Source organism: Schistocerca piceifrons, chromosome 2, assembly GCF_021461385.2.
Source record: "Schistocerca piceifrons isolate TAMUIC-IGC-003096 chromosome 2, iqSchPice1.1, whole genome shotgun sequence".
NCBI classification, from domain to species: domain Eukaryota; kingdom Metazoa; phylum Arthropoda; class Insecta; order Orthoptera; family Acrididae; genus Schistocerca; species Schistocerca piceifrons.
Window position 1 is genome coordinate 611207830 of NC_060139.1, and position 21470 is coordinate 611229299.

The 21470-nt window shown below is 44.0% G+C and overlaps 1 protein-coding gene across 1 annotated transcript in view; it reads left to right on the forward strand.

Annotated features, from left to right (window-relative positions):
- The window catches only part of LOC124775662 (dynein axonemal heavy chain 8-like), a 605208-nt gene that overhangs the window by 316053 nt on the left and 267685 nt on the right, over positions 1-21470 (forward strand). Inside the window, exon 26 of the mRNA XM_047250489.1 lies at positions 15518-15835. Coding sequence (XP_047106445.1) covers positions 15518-15835 — 318 coding nt within the window. The remainder of the gene's footprint in view (positions 1-15517; positions 15836-21470) is intronic.

Consider the following 21470-nt stretch of genomic DNA (forward strand, 5'->3'; position numbering starts at 1 on the left):
TCATCTACACCAACACTTCGAAGACGAAGTTGGGTGTGTTTGAGGTTACTGAAATACCGGCTCTCACATTGGCATGTATTGCAAGCTACCTAAGGAACTAACCAAAGGAACAACCGGGCTTTTGGCTGTGCAACGAGCCCTTCAGTATGCTACGAGCCCTTCAGTGTCTAGAACTTGGCCGGCCGGAGTGGCCGGGCGGTTCTAGGCGCTACAGTCTGGAACTGCGCGACTGCTACGGTCGCAGGTTCGAATCCTGCCTCGGGCGTGGATGTGTGTGATGTCCTTAGGTTAGTTAGGTTTAAGTAGTTCTAAGTTCTCGGGGACTGATGACCTCAGCAGTTAAGTCCCACAGTGCTCAGAGCCATTTGAACCATTTTTTTCTAGAACTTGGGCTAGAAGTTTCCAGATCAGTCCTAGATGTATTAAGACATCTGCGCACTGGACGATACAACCATGTGATGGGTAAAAGCACTCTGTGCCATCCCTGGGTAAGGAACAGTAGACAGTCTAGCCAAAGCAATCGTCTATGACGGAGAGAAACGACACGTGGAATTGTCGTCTACGGACGTTTTAAAAATTATGAAATCAATAATCAGTGTGAAGTGAAACTCAGAATGTCAAGAGACCTCTCAATACAAGGGCAGAGGTTGTGCCAAAGTGAACCCGATGCCGATTATCTACTTCTGACACGAGGAACATCGATGTTCTAGAAGCATCATGAGCCCCGCACTGAACCATGGCTGTTACAGGAAGCATCGACATCACATTGGTCCGGTCGTATCCCCTTTGTGCGGTTAGGCGATGTCTGCCACATCATACAATGAAAGCTTTCACGGCTGGTACCGACATCACTAAAAGCTTCTGGGCTAGTAGGTCGTGGTCGATGTATAAAATTTTCTCCTAACTTTTCCTCTCCGACGTCTTCAGAGGTAAAGTGGTGAACTACACCAGAACTCGAGGGAGCACCGAACATACGGGCATTTAGAGGCACCACAGTCCATCACGTGACTTCGGCTACGAGATTATTAGTGCCAACATTTTCGATTGAAAGTAATCGATCGAACAATCTTATACTGCATTGTTGACATCCAAATTCTACTTAATTTAACACCTTTTTTTTATCCTGCCCACTCGACTAATATATAGTGCCTAGGAATCTGTTTTCTCGGATCGCTAGACAACAATTCAAGCAAATCAATTAAATGGAGTTTATTACAGTAAGTTAAATTGACAATATTTAACTTTGCATTTCACAAAAGTGTGTCGCAAGCAAATGGCGACATGCAAATAATCAATGTCTTTCGGTATATACAATTTCATTGCAAGTAACACAATACAGTTCTTAAGTCACTGCTGTAGCGTTTGTATGACGGCTCGTCGCGGCCGGGCGGCTAGGCTTCGCCTAGGGGCCGCTCCTGTCTTGGTGTCGACCTAGTCAGCGTACTATTGGCTAGTCAGCGTACTATTGGCTGACGTCGTCTCACAGCCCTCTTTGCTCTTCCGTTCTTGATCGTCGCGCCGGCGCCTATCGTTACGCCGGAACATTCCTCTTTTCTGTTAAAATTATTATGGTATTTATAAATCTCAATAGTCTCTCTATACTTACGGGCATGATAATGCAACGTTCCCGACATGACTCTCGTCTCAGCGAATTTTATTTCATGGTCACCTTCCTGGTAAAGATATTCCACTACGACCGAAACTCCATATGTCCCAGACGGCAATTCCTCTTTGTGTTCAACCACACGGGTGTTAACAGTTCTTTTTGTGGTCCTACAGAAACCAGTTCACAACTACAAGGAATTTTATGTACTCCCGGTGTAGCCAAACGATGCCGTACATCTTCAGCCGATCTTAAACATTCTTTAATCTTCCCGGTGGGTATGAAGGTAGTTTCTACGCCGTATTTGCTCAACACTTTCCCAGTACAGTCTGTAATGGTATTGTTGAACGGAAGGAAAACTTTCCTTTTGGGCTGCCGTCGAGCATCATAGACCGTGGTTCTCTCAACAGTTGTTGTTGTTGTGGTCTTCATTCCTGAGACTGGTTTGATGCAGCTCTCCTCTCAACGGTATCAGTACAAAAATACAGTTTACTATGCAGAGGGATAACAATGGCCAACTGAATTTCTTGGATGTCTCTCTTGTCAAACGAGGGGACGGGACGTTGGGCCATAGAGTAAACAGAAAATCCACCCATACTGACCGTTACCTTGTAACCTCCCCCTCACTTATCGACCTTAATGACAGTGAAAAATTAAACCGCGTGTACCTAATGCAAATTTGGGAAAAGCAATCGTCACCGAAGTTAATCTATCGGTAAAGAGGGAGGAAAGGGTTACATCTAAATGAAAGGAAAAATGCAAATGAAACTGGTGGAAATTAATTTTGAAAAGGGGTAAAGTTAATAAAGAAAGTAAATGCGCGGCCGTTACGTTAACAATTAACTAGCGGTAATTAGATATTTGAGATTTGGGGGAAATCACGGTCGCCAGTCCTAAGGACAATTACTATAGTAACTGAAAAAGAAAGGTTATTACACATATAATTAACACTAGAAGCGTGGCAACTGAAGGTTGACACGTGTAGTGTGAAAACTGAAAGTTTGTCAGAAGTAATAAATTTCGCTACACTCTGACTTAATTTAGCAAAGGAATTAATAAAACCGGAAAATCGAAAGTTAATTTAGTGACTGAAGTTAATAGTGAGCTTTCTTTCTGATGCACATCGAAATCCAGTAAAATACGGTTAGTCTTGGACTACCTCAACAATCATTTCAAAAGCAACTTGACTCTACGCAATTTAGAAACAAGAGATTTAACTTTGAACTTGAATTAAATGATTCTGAACTATTAACAATAGTAAAATTTAGTACGTACCAAGCTGAGCTGCAGTCACAGGTAAGCTAAAATATGCTAACAAAACTCGCACTCTAAATTTGTGCTCGTGTAACCTAAATATTGTAGCCAGCTACTGAACTTTGAAATTAAAGCAGTGAAATCTAATCATATTATTTTAATGCTGGCGTTTGAATTTCAACGACACTCGGGTTCATTTCGGAAAAGGAAGGGACCCTGCTTGGCAATGCAATTGGGACAATGAGCAACAAAGGTTCATGCTAAGTTGCTGTAATTTTGCGAGGCAAATGGAACAATTTGAAAAGCTGAGGTCTGCCATACAGTTCTGAAACTTTACGTGCTTTTAGTCTTCCTTGTTGGTTGATTGAAGGTTTGAAGCCGTCGATCGAGGAGGTGGCGACAGTCACTCATTGTCGGCCGTCGCTGTTGCAGAAGCTGGATGTTGGCGCGCCTTCTTCTCGACACGGTCACCAGGCGAAATGGGCTCTTGATGTGCGCCAGCTAATGCTTCCCGTCCGCGACACCATGTCAGAAACTATCATCGCGAGTCGAGAGCAATTACATGCTGCCAAACCCCGAAAGCGCGGCAACTCGCGGGAGCGTCACACAACACACCTGCTCCACTCGCTACTCCCCGCCAGACTCTCTCTGTTCCGCCCGCGCTCCACGCGGCAGAGTTAACACTACCAAAGATCCTACAAACTTTGATTCTTTACACGACCTATCGATGTAATCGTTCGATAGCAGTTTTCCCTAGGCAAGACCCAGCGAAAAAATACAAATAATATTTACGAAACAAACCAATTATACATCGACATGAGTGCATAAATATATATATACAAACAGTAAAACAATTACAATATATAAAGAGACAGAAATGTCATATCTTGAGGTAACAAAACAAGGAAAAAAATAATAGTACAATAGATGGAAATAGGAGGATATGCATTTCCGGCGTTACACGTGCCCCACATTGTCTGAGGATGTTCGTGTAACGTAAACAGACTCAGAAAATGTCCCAAAAAAGAAACAGCGGAAATGCATATGCTCAAAACATCAACAAAATTTAGCATTCGTCTAATTAAGCATAAATCAATTTTTAGACCATAATAATTGAGTGGAGACACTCCTAATCTTATTCCACTCTGTCATCTTGCACAAAATAAAACAGGTTGACAACATATTAAAATTCATAGAAAACATAGAAAATGGTTTAGCTATTCTAAAATTGTCAAAATTCCCAACAGTATAAGAAATGGAATACTATTTACAAAATTAATCAGAGTACATGGTCATAAAAACAGGTAGATCAAAATACGCAAATTAATAATTAATTACATAGAATACACATTTTTACATAACCCTTTCATAATTAATATTCTCGTCATGGGAGTCCATTAAACGCTAAACAAGAAAATAACACACATCAGATCGAAAAAACCATAAATATTGACAGTAGAATTCTTTCAGCTGTCCAGGAAGAAAAACAATTCCGCCTTCCGTACTCGCAAGTACAAAGAATGCCGACAGCGGCCCAAGAGCCAACAGCGGCACAAGAGCCGACAGCGGCTCGCCTCGCCAGTATTGTTGCGCCCGCGTGTGCGGCACGCTTGATCTCACTCGCCCTTGTGACGGCGTTTCCAGAACGTCCGTTTCACTGAATTCTTTAGGAAAAACTCACTCCCGAGTAATCTCAAGGAGTCCATAAACACTATCACAGTGGATAACTCAACACTGTCCATCATCACACGCATGTACTAGCCTGAAACTTAAAACAGCGTCTAAGTACATCGGCAATGACTAGTAAATCACATATTTATGGAATCTTACAGCTAGTTACAAAATCATATTTACATTGCTTAATCTACTGTGACTCAGCTGAAAACTTAAACTAGCAGCTTGGATTTTTCAATTGATAAATAATCACTTTCTCTTAAATCATTTAGTCAAAATTAATTACTTATTAATTACAACTTCTATAATGTCCTCTTGGTCAGGCAAAAGCATCGCAACATGGCACATCCTTAAATTGGTGAGGTATACCAATGACTTTATATGGTCCATTATGAACAAACTTAAATTTAGAGATTTCATTGTCTATCTCGCTCGATTTCTCATGAGCTTTTACAAGTACTAAGTCTCCGATCGCAAACTTAGCAAAACGCGCTTTAGCGTCATGACGACGTATGCGAGCATCGGCTTAAAGCTTCATTACTTCTCGCAAACGATCTTTTTTCACACCAATACTAATGTTAATTCGTGGAGGGAATTTGATTATCTCTTCCAATTCACTTTCTACACTTTTGTCAATGCCGAAATTCCTCATGTTACGGCAGTTCAAACCCATTCCTACGTCAATGTCATTCGGCCAGTTAACAATGTGTATAGGCTGGTATTGCCTATGCACACCGTCTCCTGCCTCGTCAAAACTAACTATCATTGTTTTATCTAGTGACTTACATGTCAAAGTTTTGCTTTCGCAGCTAATCACTGCACGGTACTTTAATAGCCAATCTAACCCGATAATTACTTCCGTAGTTAAGTCTGGCACGACGACAAACTCTTGTTCAAATCGTGCCCCACATATCTCGAAGTTGAGAAAAATCTGTTTTGTGACCGGTTTACTGGCCTTCCCAGTAGCACCGATAATTTTCACTCCTGTTACTGGCATAACTACGATGCCAGGTCTGTCTTTCAGTAACTCAAATATTTTCCCAGATACAGCACTCAATTCTGCACCGGTGTCAATCAACACGTTTAGTTGTAGGTCGTGCATATTAACAGACACTACTATCTGTCTACACTTGTCCTCGACTGTTTCTTTATTTTCCCACAGTAAATCCTCGTCTATATCCAGGTCATTCCAGAAAAAACCATCCGGCTTTGATCCTAAATCCGGCTTATCTGGCGGCTTTTTCAGCCTCTGTTCACATACAGTTTTAATTTCAACACGTCTGTCCTGAGGCTTAGTCTGTAGCTTCGACTCCAATACCGAAACCTTTTCCTGTAACTCATCAACTAGTGAGTGTTGCATTGCTATCAATTCACTAATTGTCACCTTCGTTGATTCCTCTTTAGTCAGATTGATCTCATCTGCCAATCTACCTGGAGAAATGTGCCCAGTAGCATCTGAAATTACTTCCTCTGGATCTGCGTAACCCACACTGCTATCGTCTGACGGTATAACGTCAGCTCTAACCTCATACACGCTGCAATCTACGTGCTTTTCTACCAATTGTGTCCGGCTATCACTAAAATTTTCGTAATCTTTCCCCTTAATACTCTCGCAATGTTTAAACTGGAGGTTTGCGTCGGATGGGTCGGCTACTTCTACCACTATAACTTTCGGTAAAGTCTGCCGGTTAGGGCAAGAACTTTCCGTTACTCCTTCAACATCTAACTCCTGCGGGACGAAACACGACGAATCTTGCTCGTGCTCCCCATTAACATCAACTATTTCTGGTAAAGTCTGCCGGTTAGGGCCAGAACTTTCAATCACTTCACAAATACTATCTTCCTGTGGGACGAGACGCGGCAAATACTGCACGCGCTCCCCATAAACACTTCTCCCATACAGACCCCTATAATCTCTTAGTTCGTCGTATAAGCAACCGAACTGCCTTAACCAGACCTCATCCCTCTCTGCATCCCCTCGCTCGATGACGGACGTTTTATCCGACATCTGATCTACTCTCAACAATTGCGAATCATTCTTAAACTCAATCTCCAGTTCCGCTGTGGGTATTACAGCTGCCACTTTATAATCGATTTCCGGAACACTACTTAAATTGTTCTCACTGACAGTGAATGTACTTCCTACTGCCGTGTCTACAGCTGATCTACTACTTGTGGGCGCACTCCTTTCTCCTAACACTGGCACACTCTCCCGCCGTTGATTATTCCATACGGAATTTTCATAACGACGACACCTGGGTTTTCTCCTGTTATTGGGCCGCCAAAATTTCTCCACGCCCGGTCGGCCCCTCACCGGCGCGGCTAATGGTTTCCCTGTCTCGTCCCAGCAGATACGGTCCCCGGATGCTGCTGAGGCGGCTGATCACACCCTCTGGCGTTATTACTATTCTGTGAAGCCCGTATCACGTTAGTATGATACTGGTTTCCGTCATTCCTGTTATTATTTGCATTGTACCGATTGTTATTACGATCCGAACCATTATTGTTATTGCTGCCATGGTTGCGGTATGCATTATTCCCATGGTTATTGTTGTTGTGGTTGCTGTGGTACCCGTTGTTGTTACCACGGCCTCTACCACTGTCGCGATTATTGCGCCAATAGTCCTCGTCCTGAACTCTTCCCAGGAAATCATTGATTGTCCTGTGATTGCTTCCTACATAGCGTTTAGTATCATCTGGAAGCTTCTTGTAGAGTTCCCAGACTATTTCGGATTCCGTGCGGCGATCACGCAAATATTCCAACTTGCGGATCCAGCCCTCACAAAACTCCTTCATCGAGCCGCGCGAATTCGCATCGAAAGGCCTCGATACGACAAATTCGTGCCAGACACTTTGCTGGTTTTGCTCTGACCAGTATTCAGCCAGAAACAAATTTTTAAACTCGTCAAAAGTCAGGTTCGTAATGTTGAGGTTTAGGCCCCAACGCTTGGCATCACCAGCCAACACATCAATAACCGCATTAATTTTTCTCTCATTAGTCCATGATCTGGGTAAAACTCTTTCACAATTTTTAATGAAATCCGTCGGGTGTATACCGCCTTTTTTCAAGGGGTCGAACCGCTCCTCTTTCGTCAACAACTCCGAACTATGTGCACAGATTGGCACATAGCTCTGTTTTTCATCAAGTTTCCTTTCTAATTCCGACACCCTCGTAATCACTTGGCAAGTGGTTGTCGCAAGCGTTTCCACTTCCCTCTTTTTCTCTTCGCAGGTGTTAGCCTGCTTCGTCACTTTGGTATCTACTTCGGATACTAAAGCCTTTAAAGTTTCCACCTTCTGTTGATCCTCTTTTCTCACTAATTGAATTTGTTCCGTCACCTTATTCTCGATGATCGGAGCAACTGCGTCTCCTACACTTTTCTCGATTCTGCTAATTTCGGAATCAAAACGAGTATTTATGCTCGCAATTTCCGCCTGAACGCCTATCATTTCCTGTTTAAGGTTACCGATTTCGGTATTAATCACGACAATATCGTCTTTGATTTTATCAACTTTTGTGTTAACAACTTCAACATTGTTGTTAACAACATTAATAGCTTTGTTCTGATTGTCTAGCATTCGTTCAATTTTTTCAGACTGAGCTACTTGCTTGGCAGCCTGAGCTGCTTGCTCGGCAGCCTGAGCTTCTTGCTTGGCAGCCTGATCTTTAATTTCTGCCGATTGACTCTTGATTTCGATAATCAAAACATTCAATAAATCAGTTAAATTCCCGGAAACCACCGGTTTTACTTCCGTAGCGGCTTCCTCTTTCATTGTCCCCCCGTATTCGTCATCAAGGGATTCAGATTTGATTTTCACTTCCGATTCCGAAACATTTTCTAAAGTCTGGAATTCCATTTCTGCTCTTTGTTGCGTTTCGGCGGTCGCATCTTTCATGCTAGCCGCCTGCCCCGGAACAATGGGTACCGCTGTGCGCGTTTCCCACTGTTCGACCGATTGTTCCGTATCCAAGTCTACCAAATTTTGGTAATTGTTGCCTTCACTCATTTTAATAATTTTCAATATAAATGCAAAATCTCAACTCTAATTAGGATTCCTCACACAAATATTCACGCTGACGTATCGACCATTTCGTAACCAGTACTTTGTTACGAGATTTGCACAATGCAAAATTCGTGTCCAGAACAACCTCAAATTTGAAGATTGTCCTGTCACCAGGTCGCCACGTGTAACCTCCCCCTCACTTATCGACCTTAATGACAGTGAAAAATTAAACCGCGTGTACCTAATGCAAATTTGGGAAAAGCAATCGTCACCGAAGTTAATCTATCGGTAAAGAGGGAGGAAAGGGTTACATCTAAATGAAAGGAAAAATGCAAATGAAACTGGTGGAAATTAATTTTGAAAAGGGGTAAAGTTAATAAAGAAAGTAAATGCGCGGCCGTTACGTTAACAATTAACTAGCGGTAATTAGATATTTGAGATTTGGGGGAAATCACGGTCGCCAGTCCTAAGGACAATTACTATAGTAACTGAAAAAGAAAGGTTATTACACATATAATTAACACTAGAAGCGTGGCAACTGAAGGTTGACACGTGTAGTGTGAAAACTGAAAGTTTGTCAGAAGTAATAAATTTCGCTACACTCTGACTTAATTTAGCAAAGGAATTAATAAAACCGGAAAATCGAAAGTTAATTTAGTGACTGAAGTTAATAGTGAGCTTTCTTTCTGATGCACATCGAAATCCAGTAAAATACGGTTAGTCTTGGACTACCTCAACAATCATTTCAAAAGCAACTTGACTCTACGCAATTTAGAAACAAGAGATTTAACTTTGAACTTGAATTAAATGATTCTGAACTATTAACAATAGTAAAATTTAGTACGTACCAAGCTGAGCTGCAGTCACAGGTAAGCTAAAATATGCTAACAAAACTCGCACTCTAAATTTGTGCTCGTGTAACCTAAATATTGTAGCCAGCTACTGAACTTTGAAATTAAAGCAGTGAAATCTAATCATATTATTTTAATGCTGGCGTTTGAATTTCAACGACACTCGGGTTCATTTCGGAAAAGGAAGGGACCCTGCTTGGCAATGCAATTGGGACAATGAGCAACAAAGGTTCATGCTAAGTTGCTGTAATTTTGCGAGGCAAATGGAACAATTTGAAAAGCTGAGGTCTGCCATACAGTTCTGAAACTTTACGTGCTTTTAGTCTTCCTTGTTGGTTGATTGAAGGTTTGAAGCCGTCGATCGAGGAGGTGGCGACAGTCACTCATTGTCGGCCGTCGCTGTTGCAGAAGCTGGATGTTGGCGCGCCTTCTTCTCGACACGGTCACCAGGCGAAATGGGCTCTTGATGTGCGCCAGCTAATGCTTCCCGTCCGCGACACCATGTCAGAAACTATCATCGCGAGTCGAGAGCAATTACATGCTGCCAAACCCCGAAAGCGCGGCAACTCGCGGGAGCGTCACACAACACACCTGCTCCACTCGCTACTCCCCGCCAGACTCTCTCTGTTCCGCCCGCGCTCCACGCGGCAGAGTTAACACTACCAAAGATCCTACAAACTTTGATTCTTTACACGACCTATCGATGTAATCGTTCGATAGCAGTTTTCCCTAGGCAAGACCCAGCGAAAAAATACAAATAATCTTTACGAAACAAACCAATTATACATCGACATGAGTGCATAAATATATATATACAAACAGTAAAACAATTACAATATATAAAGAGACAGAAATGTCATATCTTGAGGTAACAAAACAAGGAAAAAAATAATAGTACAATAGATGGAAATAGGAGGATATGCATTTCCGGCGTTACAACCTGCAAAAAGATTCTAACCACCACCCCAGACAAAGAAAAGGTGTGATTAAAACCTTGCTGGACTGGGCGCTTAAAATTTGTGAACCGACTCATTTAAAAGATGAGCTTGACTATCTACAGTTGCAATTCAAGAAAAATGGTTATTCGAACAAGGAGTTAGACCCAGTACTAGGGAGAGAATCAGGATCGACGAGGAATGACGGCCGGCCAAAGGGAAAATTTTCCTTCCGTTCTTCAGTAAGATTAGAGATCGCATTGGGAAAGTGTTGAGCAATTACGGTGTGGATCTACCTTCAGAACTACCAGAAAGATAAAAGAATGTTTAAGATCGGCAAAAGATATACGACATCATTTAGGTACTCCGAGTGCATATAATATTCCTTGTAGTTGTAGACTGGTTTGTACTGGTAACACAAAAACAAGTGTTAACACCCATCTGGTTGAACACAAGAGGAATTGCTGCCTGTGACATAAGGAGAAATCGGCCGTAGCGGAACATCTTTACCAAGAGGATGATCATGAAACATAGTTCACTGAGACGACTGTCATATCAAAAACATCGCATTATCATGCGCGTATATATAGAGAGACTATTGAAATTTATAAACACTACAATAATATTAACAGAAAAGAGGAAGATGTTAAATTAGATGAAATTTGGATGTCAACATTGCAACGTAAGAATGATGAGCGATTACTTTCAATCGAAAATGTTCGCATTACCAGAGATAATTTCGTAGCCGACGTCACGTGATGGACTGTGGTTGCCTCTACAGTGCCCATATATTCGGTGCTCCTCGAGTTCTGGTTGCACTTCGGCACTTTACCTCTGAAGACGTCGGAGAGAAAACGTTAGGAGAGAATATTATACATCGACAACGGCCTATTAGCCCGCAAGTTTGTGGTGATGTCAGTCACATCAGTCTTGACTGCTCGAAAGGATACATAGTCAGGTCATCATCCGTTGATGTTTGCTGACGTGTATCACGGTGGTGCTCTGCTTGAAAGACTTAAGAATATGTGGCTTTTCCTATGCATTTTTATTGAAAAAGCGGATCAACTTTTAATATGTGATTCTACAGTAATTTTGTATTTCTATTGTTCCACAGTGTATTAAATCCTAGGTGCACATTGCTCTTCAGTGTGTTAATCTTATATGTTTGATGATGGTTGTATGAATCCTATTCAGATGACAAAATACAAAATAAAAAAAGCCGATAAGTATGCTCCTAGAGAGCAGTACTTATACTAACAGTACGTTTATTTCCATACGCGGCCAACAGAGAGCAGCATTGTTCAACATTTCTCGAGATGCTTAACGAGAGTCTTGAGAATTTGGCTATTTTTCTCCGAGAGTCTCGAGCGAGACAGAATACTGTCCATAATTAAGCGATCTAATCTGTGTGTTAAACGGGTGAATTCACCACTTATAATAAAAAATGCCATATTTCTTTAGTAATATTCAGTATAATTTAGTTCTCATTCTGTCAATCCTAGTCAGTAACTACTCCGCTAGATAGATAACCATTCGCGTCTATGGCTGATGTAGCTATTTTACATCTAAACCAAAACGGAGGGTGGCTCATTACATTATATTTATTAGATATTGATCAGTTTACATCGTCTGCAGCTACCTTGTACATAATATTAGAGGCATGTACCTAGGTTTAAGAGAGACAGTGCTAATAATCAGTAGTTCTTCATTTAGAGTGACTGGGTCGCAATGGCAAAAGTCAAACATCACGCAAGAAATGATTTTATTGCTCACATGACGCGTCTAGAAATTTATTACCGTCAGATACCTACAAAAAAAGCAGATACATAAATTTTTTATATTACATAGTAGTTGACAGCTATAGCATTATTCCACTTTGAAATCACTTGGCACAAACTGTACTACACCTACCCAGGAACGATTGCTGCACATAGATATGGCGTTTCAAGTTGTACGTGAAACAGACATTCGCAGACTACAGACACAATTCTGCAGAGTCCGGACCAAGAAGCAATTTTTGCTATCTGGTGGGATTACGTGGCGCCAATGCACATCAACTGATCTACGTTTTTATATCTTGTGACTGGTGGCTGTGAACCAACTTACTTTAAAAGAATTTTTTTCTTTATGAAAGTGGCCATTACGACTCTACAGTGATAAAAGGTTACACAAAATATTCGGGGGTATTACGGGGCGCCACTTATCGTCAAAAGCTACAGTCACAACAACAGTGCGATATGACAAGCGTCATAAAGTTAAAATATAAAATAGAAATACAAACATACGCCACAAATCTAAATACAGGTAGTTCGACAGGGGATAACAATATTGTTAAAACTAGGACAGTCCGTCTGTCAGCCTCAACTTCGGTACCAGAAAGTACCCAGTATGCGCTACTGTGCTTACATAAAATAGAAGAACAATTATTTTGCACATGAACACAACCTGTTTTTTATGAAACAGAAAACATTTTAGTAGAAAAAAAATCCGTCGTGAGGGATAACTTGTCATGTCCATATAAAACTAAGAAATTTTCGTGGACCCTCGTCACCAGTTTAGCAAAGGCCTCGTCGCCACCGCTGATGAGGCCAAGTTAGCATTATTGTTACGGTAGGTCGAGTATGTGAGTTCGTGAAACAGCTTCTGGTGCAGGACACCGGTAAGACAATTGCTCCCTGCCACTGTTACACAGCTATGCTCCAGGGTCAGGTAACAGGATAGGAGAACGAAGGTTCCACAACACTCCAACAACTTAGTAACAAAGTCACACAAATGAGTTAAAAAGGTTTATTTATCTTTGTGACTAGTTGAATGATTTAAGTCTGCAGCACTGCATGTAATACACTCCTGGAAATGGAAAAAAGAACACATTGACACCGGTGTGTCAGACCCACCATACTTGCTCCGGACACTGCGAGAGGGCTGTACAAGCAATGATCACACGCACAGCACAGCGGACACACCAGGAACCGCGGTGTTGGCCGTCGAATGGCGCTAGCTGCGCAGCATTTGTGCACCGCCGCCGTCAGTGTCAGCCAATTTGCCGTGGCATACGGAGCTCTATCACAGTCTTTAACACTGGTAGCATGCCGCGACAGCGTGGACGTGAACCGCATGTGCAGTTGACGGACTTTGAGCGAGGGCGTATAGTGGGCATGCGGGAGGCCGGGTGGACGTACCGCCGAATTGCTCAACACGTGGGGCGTGAGGTCTCCACAGTACATCGATGTTGTCGCCAGTTGTCGGCGGAAGGTGCACGTGCCCGTCGACCTGGGACCGGACCGCAGCGACGCACGGATGCACGCCAAGACCGTAGGATCCTACGCAGTGCCGTAGGGGACCGCACCGCCACTTCCCAGCAAATTAGGGACACTGTTGCTCCTGGGGTATCGGCGAGGACCATTCGCAACCGTCTCCATGAAGCTGGGCTACGGTCCCGCACACTGTTAGGCCGTCTTCCGCTCACGCCCCAACATCGTGCAGCCCGCCTCCAGTGGTGTCGCGACAGGCGTGAATGGAGGGACGAATGGAGACGTGTCGTCTTCAGCGATGAGAGTCGCTTCTGCCTTGGTGCCAATGATGGTCGTATGCGTTTTTGGCGCCGTGCAGGTGAGCGCCACAATCAGGACTGCATACGACCGAGGCACACAGGGCCAACACCCGGCATCATGGTGTGGGGAGCGATCTCCTACACTGGCCGTACACCACTGGTGATCGTCAAGGGGACACTGAATAGTGCACGGTACATCCAAACCGTCATCGAACCCATCGTTCTACCATTCCTAGACCGGCAAGGGAACTTGGTGTTCCAACAGGACAATGCACGTCCGCATGTATCCCGTGCCACCCAACGTGCTCTAGAAGGTGTAAGTCAACTACCCTGGCCAGCAAGATCTCCGGATCTGTCCCCCATTGAGCATGTTTGGGACTGGATGAAGCGTCGTCTCACGCGGTCTGCACGTCCAGCACGAACGCTGGTCCAACTGAGGCGCCAGGTGGAAATGGCATGGCAAGCCGTTCCACAGGACTACATCCAGCATCTCTACGATCGTCTACATGGGAAAATAGCAGCCTGCATTGCTGCGAAAGGTGGATATACACTGTACTAGTGCCGACATTGTGCATGCTCTGTTGCCTGTGTCTATGTGCCTGTGGTTCTGTCAGTGTGATCATGTGATGTATCTGACCCCAGGAATGTGTCAATAAAGTTTCCCCTTCCTGGGACAATGAATTCACGGTGTTCTTATTTCAATTTCCAGGAGTGTATAACACAAAACAGGCCCTTAATGGCTAAGTGCAAATAATCGTAGGTAAACTTCACAGTACTTAGAAAATGCAATTTACAACTCCTGTCTCTTCACTTCTAAGAGTTCACTAAACGACGTTCCCTGTCTAAGTGAGTCCTGGACGATGATCTATAGCCGAGCGGGCGAGAGCTGCTCTTCTGTCTTCCGAGGAGGCTTCTGTCCGTTGTCATCCGGTCATTGGCGAATTGAACTCGGTCCGCGACTGGCCGAGGTGAAGTCGATATCTTCATCTTCAGCGCCGCCCTTGGCGCTGATGGAACTCGCGCAAGTGACGAGACTCTATGGCAGTGGCACCAGCTTGCGTCTTTGTGCCTATGGTGCTTTTGCCCTGGCTGTGTCTTGTTCGGACGACATTGCAGAAATATTATTTGGTCCCATGTACCGCCATAGCTTCAAATGGCTCTGAGCACTATGGGACTTAACATCTGAGGTCATCAGTCCCCTAAAACTTAGAACTACTTAAACCTAACTAACCTAAGGACATCACACACATCCATGCCGGAGGCAGGAATCGAACCTGCGACCGTAGCAGTCGCGCGGTTCCGGACCGATACGCCTAGAACCGATCGGCCACAGCGTCTGGCTACCGCCATAGCACATAGTGCCATATAGCATATAAAGCACATAGTGTAATCGTACATCCCAAACAATATAAGTTACATACGGTAGATGCTAGAGAGGGAAAAAGGTGGGGAGGAGAGAGAGGAGGAAACGGGCACTTACCGTATCCGTAACCAGAAATCGGAGAATTTTAGAGTAACGTTTATTGCAGGTACAGAAACACTTGCCTGTTTCACCAGCTAAATTAATTTTAAATACGGTAGTTGTCGTTACGATACCGCAACTTTGGACCTTGTCGGATGCTCACTAATTTAAGGCTGCTTGCAGACGCTGACGCTGGCCAACGGCGACCGCATCACGATGGCTCCCAACTGCAAGTTGCTGTTCGAGCCGGACAACGTGGACAACGCCTCGCCGGCGACGGTGTCGCGCATGGGGATGGTCTTCATCAGCGCCTCCTCTCTGCGCTGGAGGCCAATCGTAGAGGGTTGGCTGCGCAAGCGTTCCGAGGGCGAGTACGCCGTGCTGTCGCACCTCTTCGATGGCATCTATGATGACCTGCACACCTTCGTGCAGGTCCGGCTGCACGCCAAGATGCCCATACTAGAGGCGATATATATTCGCCAGTGCGTCGACGTGTTGCAGGTGAAGCGTTTCTACCTACTATCACGCAGATAAGTGCAGATGCGAATATCGTATGTGATACAGCATGGCGCAAATCGTAAAAAGACTGGGCGTGATCGCGACACGAACTGCTCGAGCGGGTCCACGAGAAATACGGGTCCCGCAACGAACTTGAGACGTCACACTAGTCACCTTACTGCTCGGCTCCGTGCAGGGTCCAGGATCAATCAGTATGTCAATCAAAAGGTAACCATCGAAAGCCTGAACTTTGTCGTGCGCTATCATTAGGAATTATCAAACTCGCCCAAAATAGCTACTCGCTCCCGGCCGGAGACTGCTGCTGGCGCTCGTATGACCTGCCTGCAGAGTCACGTGCTGTAATGTTGTGCATTGCGACTTGTCTTCCTCGTGGGCCGCACTGCTCAAGCAGTTTACGGCACAGCTCGAGAAATCTCTGGCTATGCTCGATCTTATAATCACCATGTCATCTGCTCACTTCTATTGCTACTACCTCCATGGCGTGTTTTATCGTTATTTATGTACTATGGAATTTAGTGAACTGTGAGACATAGCCATTAGTCTCTTCTAGGATACAGGTAATATCCAAAAACACCAACTAATCAACCATGTATCTCTCCTAAAAGTCGTTAGGCGCGTCAGGTGTTTTGGCAGATATTTTCTGCCAGGCTAAACAGATACTACTCATCACAAGTTTCATGCGATCCGTCCCGAAATTTACCCACCCACCAACTTTAAATTCAACCCACCCATTCCACCTCATAAAGGCTCACTCTCCCTCGCCTACCCATATTTCCCTGCTCCTATCCCCCATTTCCCCTTCAAATATTGGCATCACCAATACTCTCCCCATTACCGTTTTCCAACAGCCTTCTCTGCCCCATTGATACCACGCATCAGTCCTCCATCCTTATCTCCTCCTCACTAAATCTTATCTCCTCCAACATAGGGTCCCAACCCCAGAGCAGGTCCTTCCTGTTTTAGTGGCAGTGAAGTGCTTCTTTCTAAGATCAATGATTTTTTAACTCCATTTTAAAAGTTTTAAACGTACCCTTGTTGTTTTCCGTTGTACCCTTTTATTATTACTGGTTTTAATTTCAAGATGAACTACTTGTTTCACATACACATGAATGCTTCAATTAATTTCTCCCATCCCAAATCTTTAAATCTATGTAAATATCTCACATTTATGATTTATTTTTACTTGTCCAGCTGGCTGAAGAGTGGGTTGACAGTACGGCTGAAAGACCCCCTCCCCCTCCTCCAACCGTCCCATACGGGCGAGACGGAATGAATGAAATAACAACAAAGGGAAAAAAAAGTTCATGGGACGCTCAATGCCAACAGAAAACGTCGTTTTGCTACCTGTTGCAAACAAAATTATTTTTAAAATGGAATTTTACGTGCCCACTCGATAGTGGAGTCCCACATTACTGTAGTACGGTATTGGCTTTGTCAATATATATTAGCAAGGACAGAACAACTCCAAGAATAATGAGTGCTGTAGCAGCGACTGACAAGGAGAACACTTGGCAATCGGCTTTTTGAATTTTTTTATATTTATGGTGCGTGAAATTCAGAAATCAAATATCAGTTCACAAAGCAGTTCAATGCAATTCTCAAAAACTCGCGAAAGAATCAACTTTGAAGTCCTTTCGTGTGTCTTGAATACCCGAAAGTAAGACCGGTTCATCGACAGACAGCACAACGCAGTGGTAGTGTACTTGCCCGCCACCCCCCTCCACCCCACCCTTCTACGTGGACTTCAAGGGTTTGATTTCTGCTGTGCTAAAAAGGTGCGTATTCAATTTGCATTTCCGTGAATGTTTCTTTAGTTGAAACAAACTTCGTTACCAATATTTTATAAAAGGATTAGTAATTAAAAATATATATTTGCTGAATTTTATGTGTGATATGTAATTAGAAATAAGAAGACGTGCGTTTTTCATAAAAATAACAATCAGATATGTGTTATTAGCGCATGTTTGATAAATTTTATATTCAAACTGAACTGGACGAAAAAGACGAAAAAAGGAAGACATCGAAGCGATTCAGAGGCGTGGTGCTAGATTTGTTACCGGTATGCTCGAGCAGCTCGCAAGTATTGTGGAGATGCTACGTGAACTCAAATGGAAATCCCTGGTGGGAAGACGATGTCCTTTTCGCGAGGCACTATTGAGGAAATTTAGAAAACTAGCATTTCAGACAGACTGCAGAATGTTTCTACTGCCGCCAACGTAATTTTGTGCGTGGACTACAAAGATAAGAGGAGAGAAATTAGGGCTCGTACGGAGCCTTGTAGATAGTCGTTTTTTGCGTCGCTTTGTTTGCGAGTGGAACAGGAAAGGCGACTGTTAGTGCTATGTGGTACACTCTGCCACTCACCGTCCGATGGCTTGCGGTACACGTATGTTGACATAGACTTGGATGTTAATGAAATTTAAGGGACGCTTCTCATAATTTAATCCCTCGAACGGAGCGATGTTTGGGATAAAAACTTGTAAACTTTGAAGGTCCCATCGCGTTATTGCTATAATAGATCCTGAGAAATCAGTTCCCAGAACAACCACCTCTGGCCGAAAATAACGGCCTTGATACGCCTGGGTATTGAGTCAAACAGAGCTTGGATGGCGCGTACAGGTACAGCTGCCCATGCAGCTTGAACACGATACCACAGTTCATCAAGGGTAGTGACTGGTGTATTGTGACGAGCCAATTGCTCGGCCACCATTGACCAGACGTTTTCAATTGGTGAGAGATCTGGAGAGTGTGCTGGCCAGGGCAGCAGTCGAACATTTTCTGTACCCACAAAGGCCCGTACAGGACCTGCAACATGCGATCATGCATTATCCTGCTGAAATGTAGGGTTTCGCAGGGATCGAATGAAGGGTAGAGCCGCGGGTCGTAACACGTCTGAAATGTAACGTCCACTGTTCAAAGTGCCGTTAATGCGAATGAGAGGTGACCGACACGTGTAACCAATGGTACCCCATACCATCACGCCGGGTGATACGCCAGTATGGCGATGACGAATACACACTTCCATTGTGCGTTCACCGCGATATCGCTAAACACGGATGCGACCATCATGATACTGTAAACAGAACCTGGATTCATCCGAAAAAATGACGTTTTGCCATTCGTGCACCCAGGTTCGTCGTTGAGTACACCATCGCAGGCGCTCCTGTCTGTGATGCAGCGTCAAGGGTAACCGCAGCCATGTTCCTCGAGCTGATAGTCCATGTTGCTGCAAACGTCGTCGAACGTTCGCGCGGATAGTTGTTGTCTTGCAAACGTCCCCATCTGTTGACTCATGGATCGAGACGTGGCTGCACGATCCGTTACAGCCATGCGGATAAGATGCCTGTCATCTCGACTGCTAATGATACGAGGCCGTTGGGATCCAGCACGGCATTCCGTATTACCCTCCTGAACCCACCGAGTCCATATTTTGCTAACAGTCATTGGATCTCGACCAACGCAAGCAGCAATGTCGCGATACGATAAACCGCAATCGCGATAGGCTACAATCCGACCTTTATCAAAGTCGGAAACGTGATCTCTCCTCCTTACACGAGGCATCACAACAACGTTTCACCAGGCAACGCCGGTCAGCTGCTGTTTGTGTATGAGAAATCGGTTGGAAACTTCCTTCATCTCAGCACGTTGTAGATTTCGCCACCAGCGCCAACCTTGTGTGAATGCTCTGAAAAGCTAATCATTTGCATATCACAGCATCTTCTTCGTGTCGGTTAAATTTCGCGTCTGTAGCACGTCATCTTCGTGGTGTAGCAATGTCAATGGCCGGTAGTGTACATTCAGGAAATGATTAAACGGATCTTGATTATAATACAGCTGAAACTGTTATGATGCAGTTGTCAAAGTCAGTGCTAAATAAAGGTCACATATCTTTGTAAATGGATGAACGATATGCTTTAACAGAAAAAATATACCGGGAGATTTCAATAAAGCAAAATTTTAAAAGGCGGAATACATAATGAGGGGCAACAATGGCATATTAGCGTGCACTGATCGAACTGGGACGACCGTATTATTTCTTCACAGCACAAAAGAGTAGAAACGACTGAACATAGCTGAAACCAACGAAACCCTACGGGGGAATGAGTTGTATCGACCGCAGGTTTCCGTGTTATGAAGAAATACTTGAAAGGGTACCGAAAAAACTTTTTTAAATATTTGATATGCTACTTTATACACTACAGCGCCAAAGAAACTGATATAGGCATGCATATTCAAATACACACATATGTAAAAAGGCAGGATACGGCCCTGCGGTCGGCAATGCCTATGTAAGACAAGTATCTGGCACAGTTGCTAGATCGGTTACTGCTGCGACATCGCTGCGGCCGGAAAAAGATCCTGCAAGAACGGGACCGACGACGATTGAAGACAATCGTTCAACGTGACAGAAGTGCAACGCTCCCGCAAATTGCTGCAGATTTCAATGCTGGGCCATCAACAAGTGTCAGCGTGCGAACCATTCAACGAAACATCATCGATGTAGGCTTTCGGAGACGAAAGCCCACTCGTGTATCCTTGATGACTGCACGACACAGAGCTTTACGCCTCGCCTGGGCCCGTTCAACATCGACATTGGACTGTTGATGACTGGAAACATGTTGCCTCGTCGGAAGAGACTCGTTTCAAATTGCATCGAGCGGATGGACGTGTGCGGACATGGAGACAACCTCAAGAATACATGGACCCTGCATGTCAGCAATGGACTGTTCAAGCTGGTGGAGGCTTTTTAACGGTGAGGAGAGTGTGCAGATGGAGTGATATGGGACCGCTGCTACGTCTAGATACGACTGTGACACGTGACACGTACGTAAGCATCCTGTCTCATCACCTGCATCCATTCATGTCCATTGTGCATTCTAATGGACTTGGCCAATTCCAGCAGTTCAATGCGACACCCTACAAGTCCAAAATTGCTACGGAGTGACTTCAGTAGCACTCTTCTGAGTTTAAACACTTCCGCTGGCCACCAAACCCCCCAGACATAAACATTATTGAGCATATCTGGGATGCCTTTAACGTGCTGTTCAGAAGAGATCTCCACCCTCTCGTACTCTTACAGATTTATGGACAGGCCTGCAGAATTTGTGGTGTCAGTTCCCTCCAGCACTACTTCAGACATTATTCAAGTTCATGCCACGTCGTGTTGCGGCACCTCTGCGCGCTCGTGGGGACCCTGCACGATATTAGGCAGGTGTACCAGTTTCTTTGGCTCTTCAGTATAATTCCTATATTCTGTACAACAAAACCAACATGAGGAAGAACAACGGGTATAGACTTCAACTAGCAGAACCATTATTACAAAAACAAGTTTATAAACGACGAGGACCATTATCGACCTGAGATATATCAATGAAACTAAATGGGCAACGTTGGTGTCATTTTCCGAAATATATAAATCCCACGCCAGTGAATTAATCATCCAACAAGAGCTTGCACAGTATTTACATAAAATAAGAAACGGAGTGGAACGACGTGGGAACGTAAAAACTGTGGAGATGCATTACGTGTACCTCATCGTTTCAAAAAATATCATACAGCTGAATATTACCAGTTGTCTACGAGTGTTCTCAAAACGTAATTAATTGAAACTAAGTAT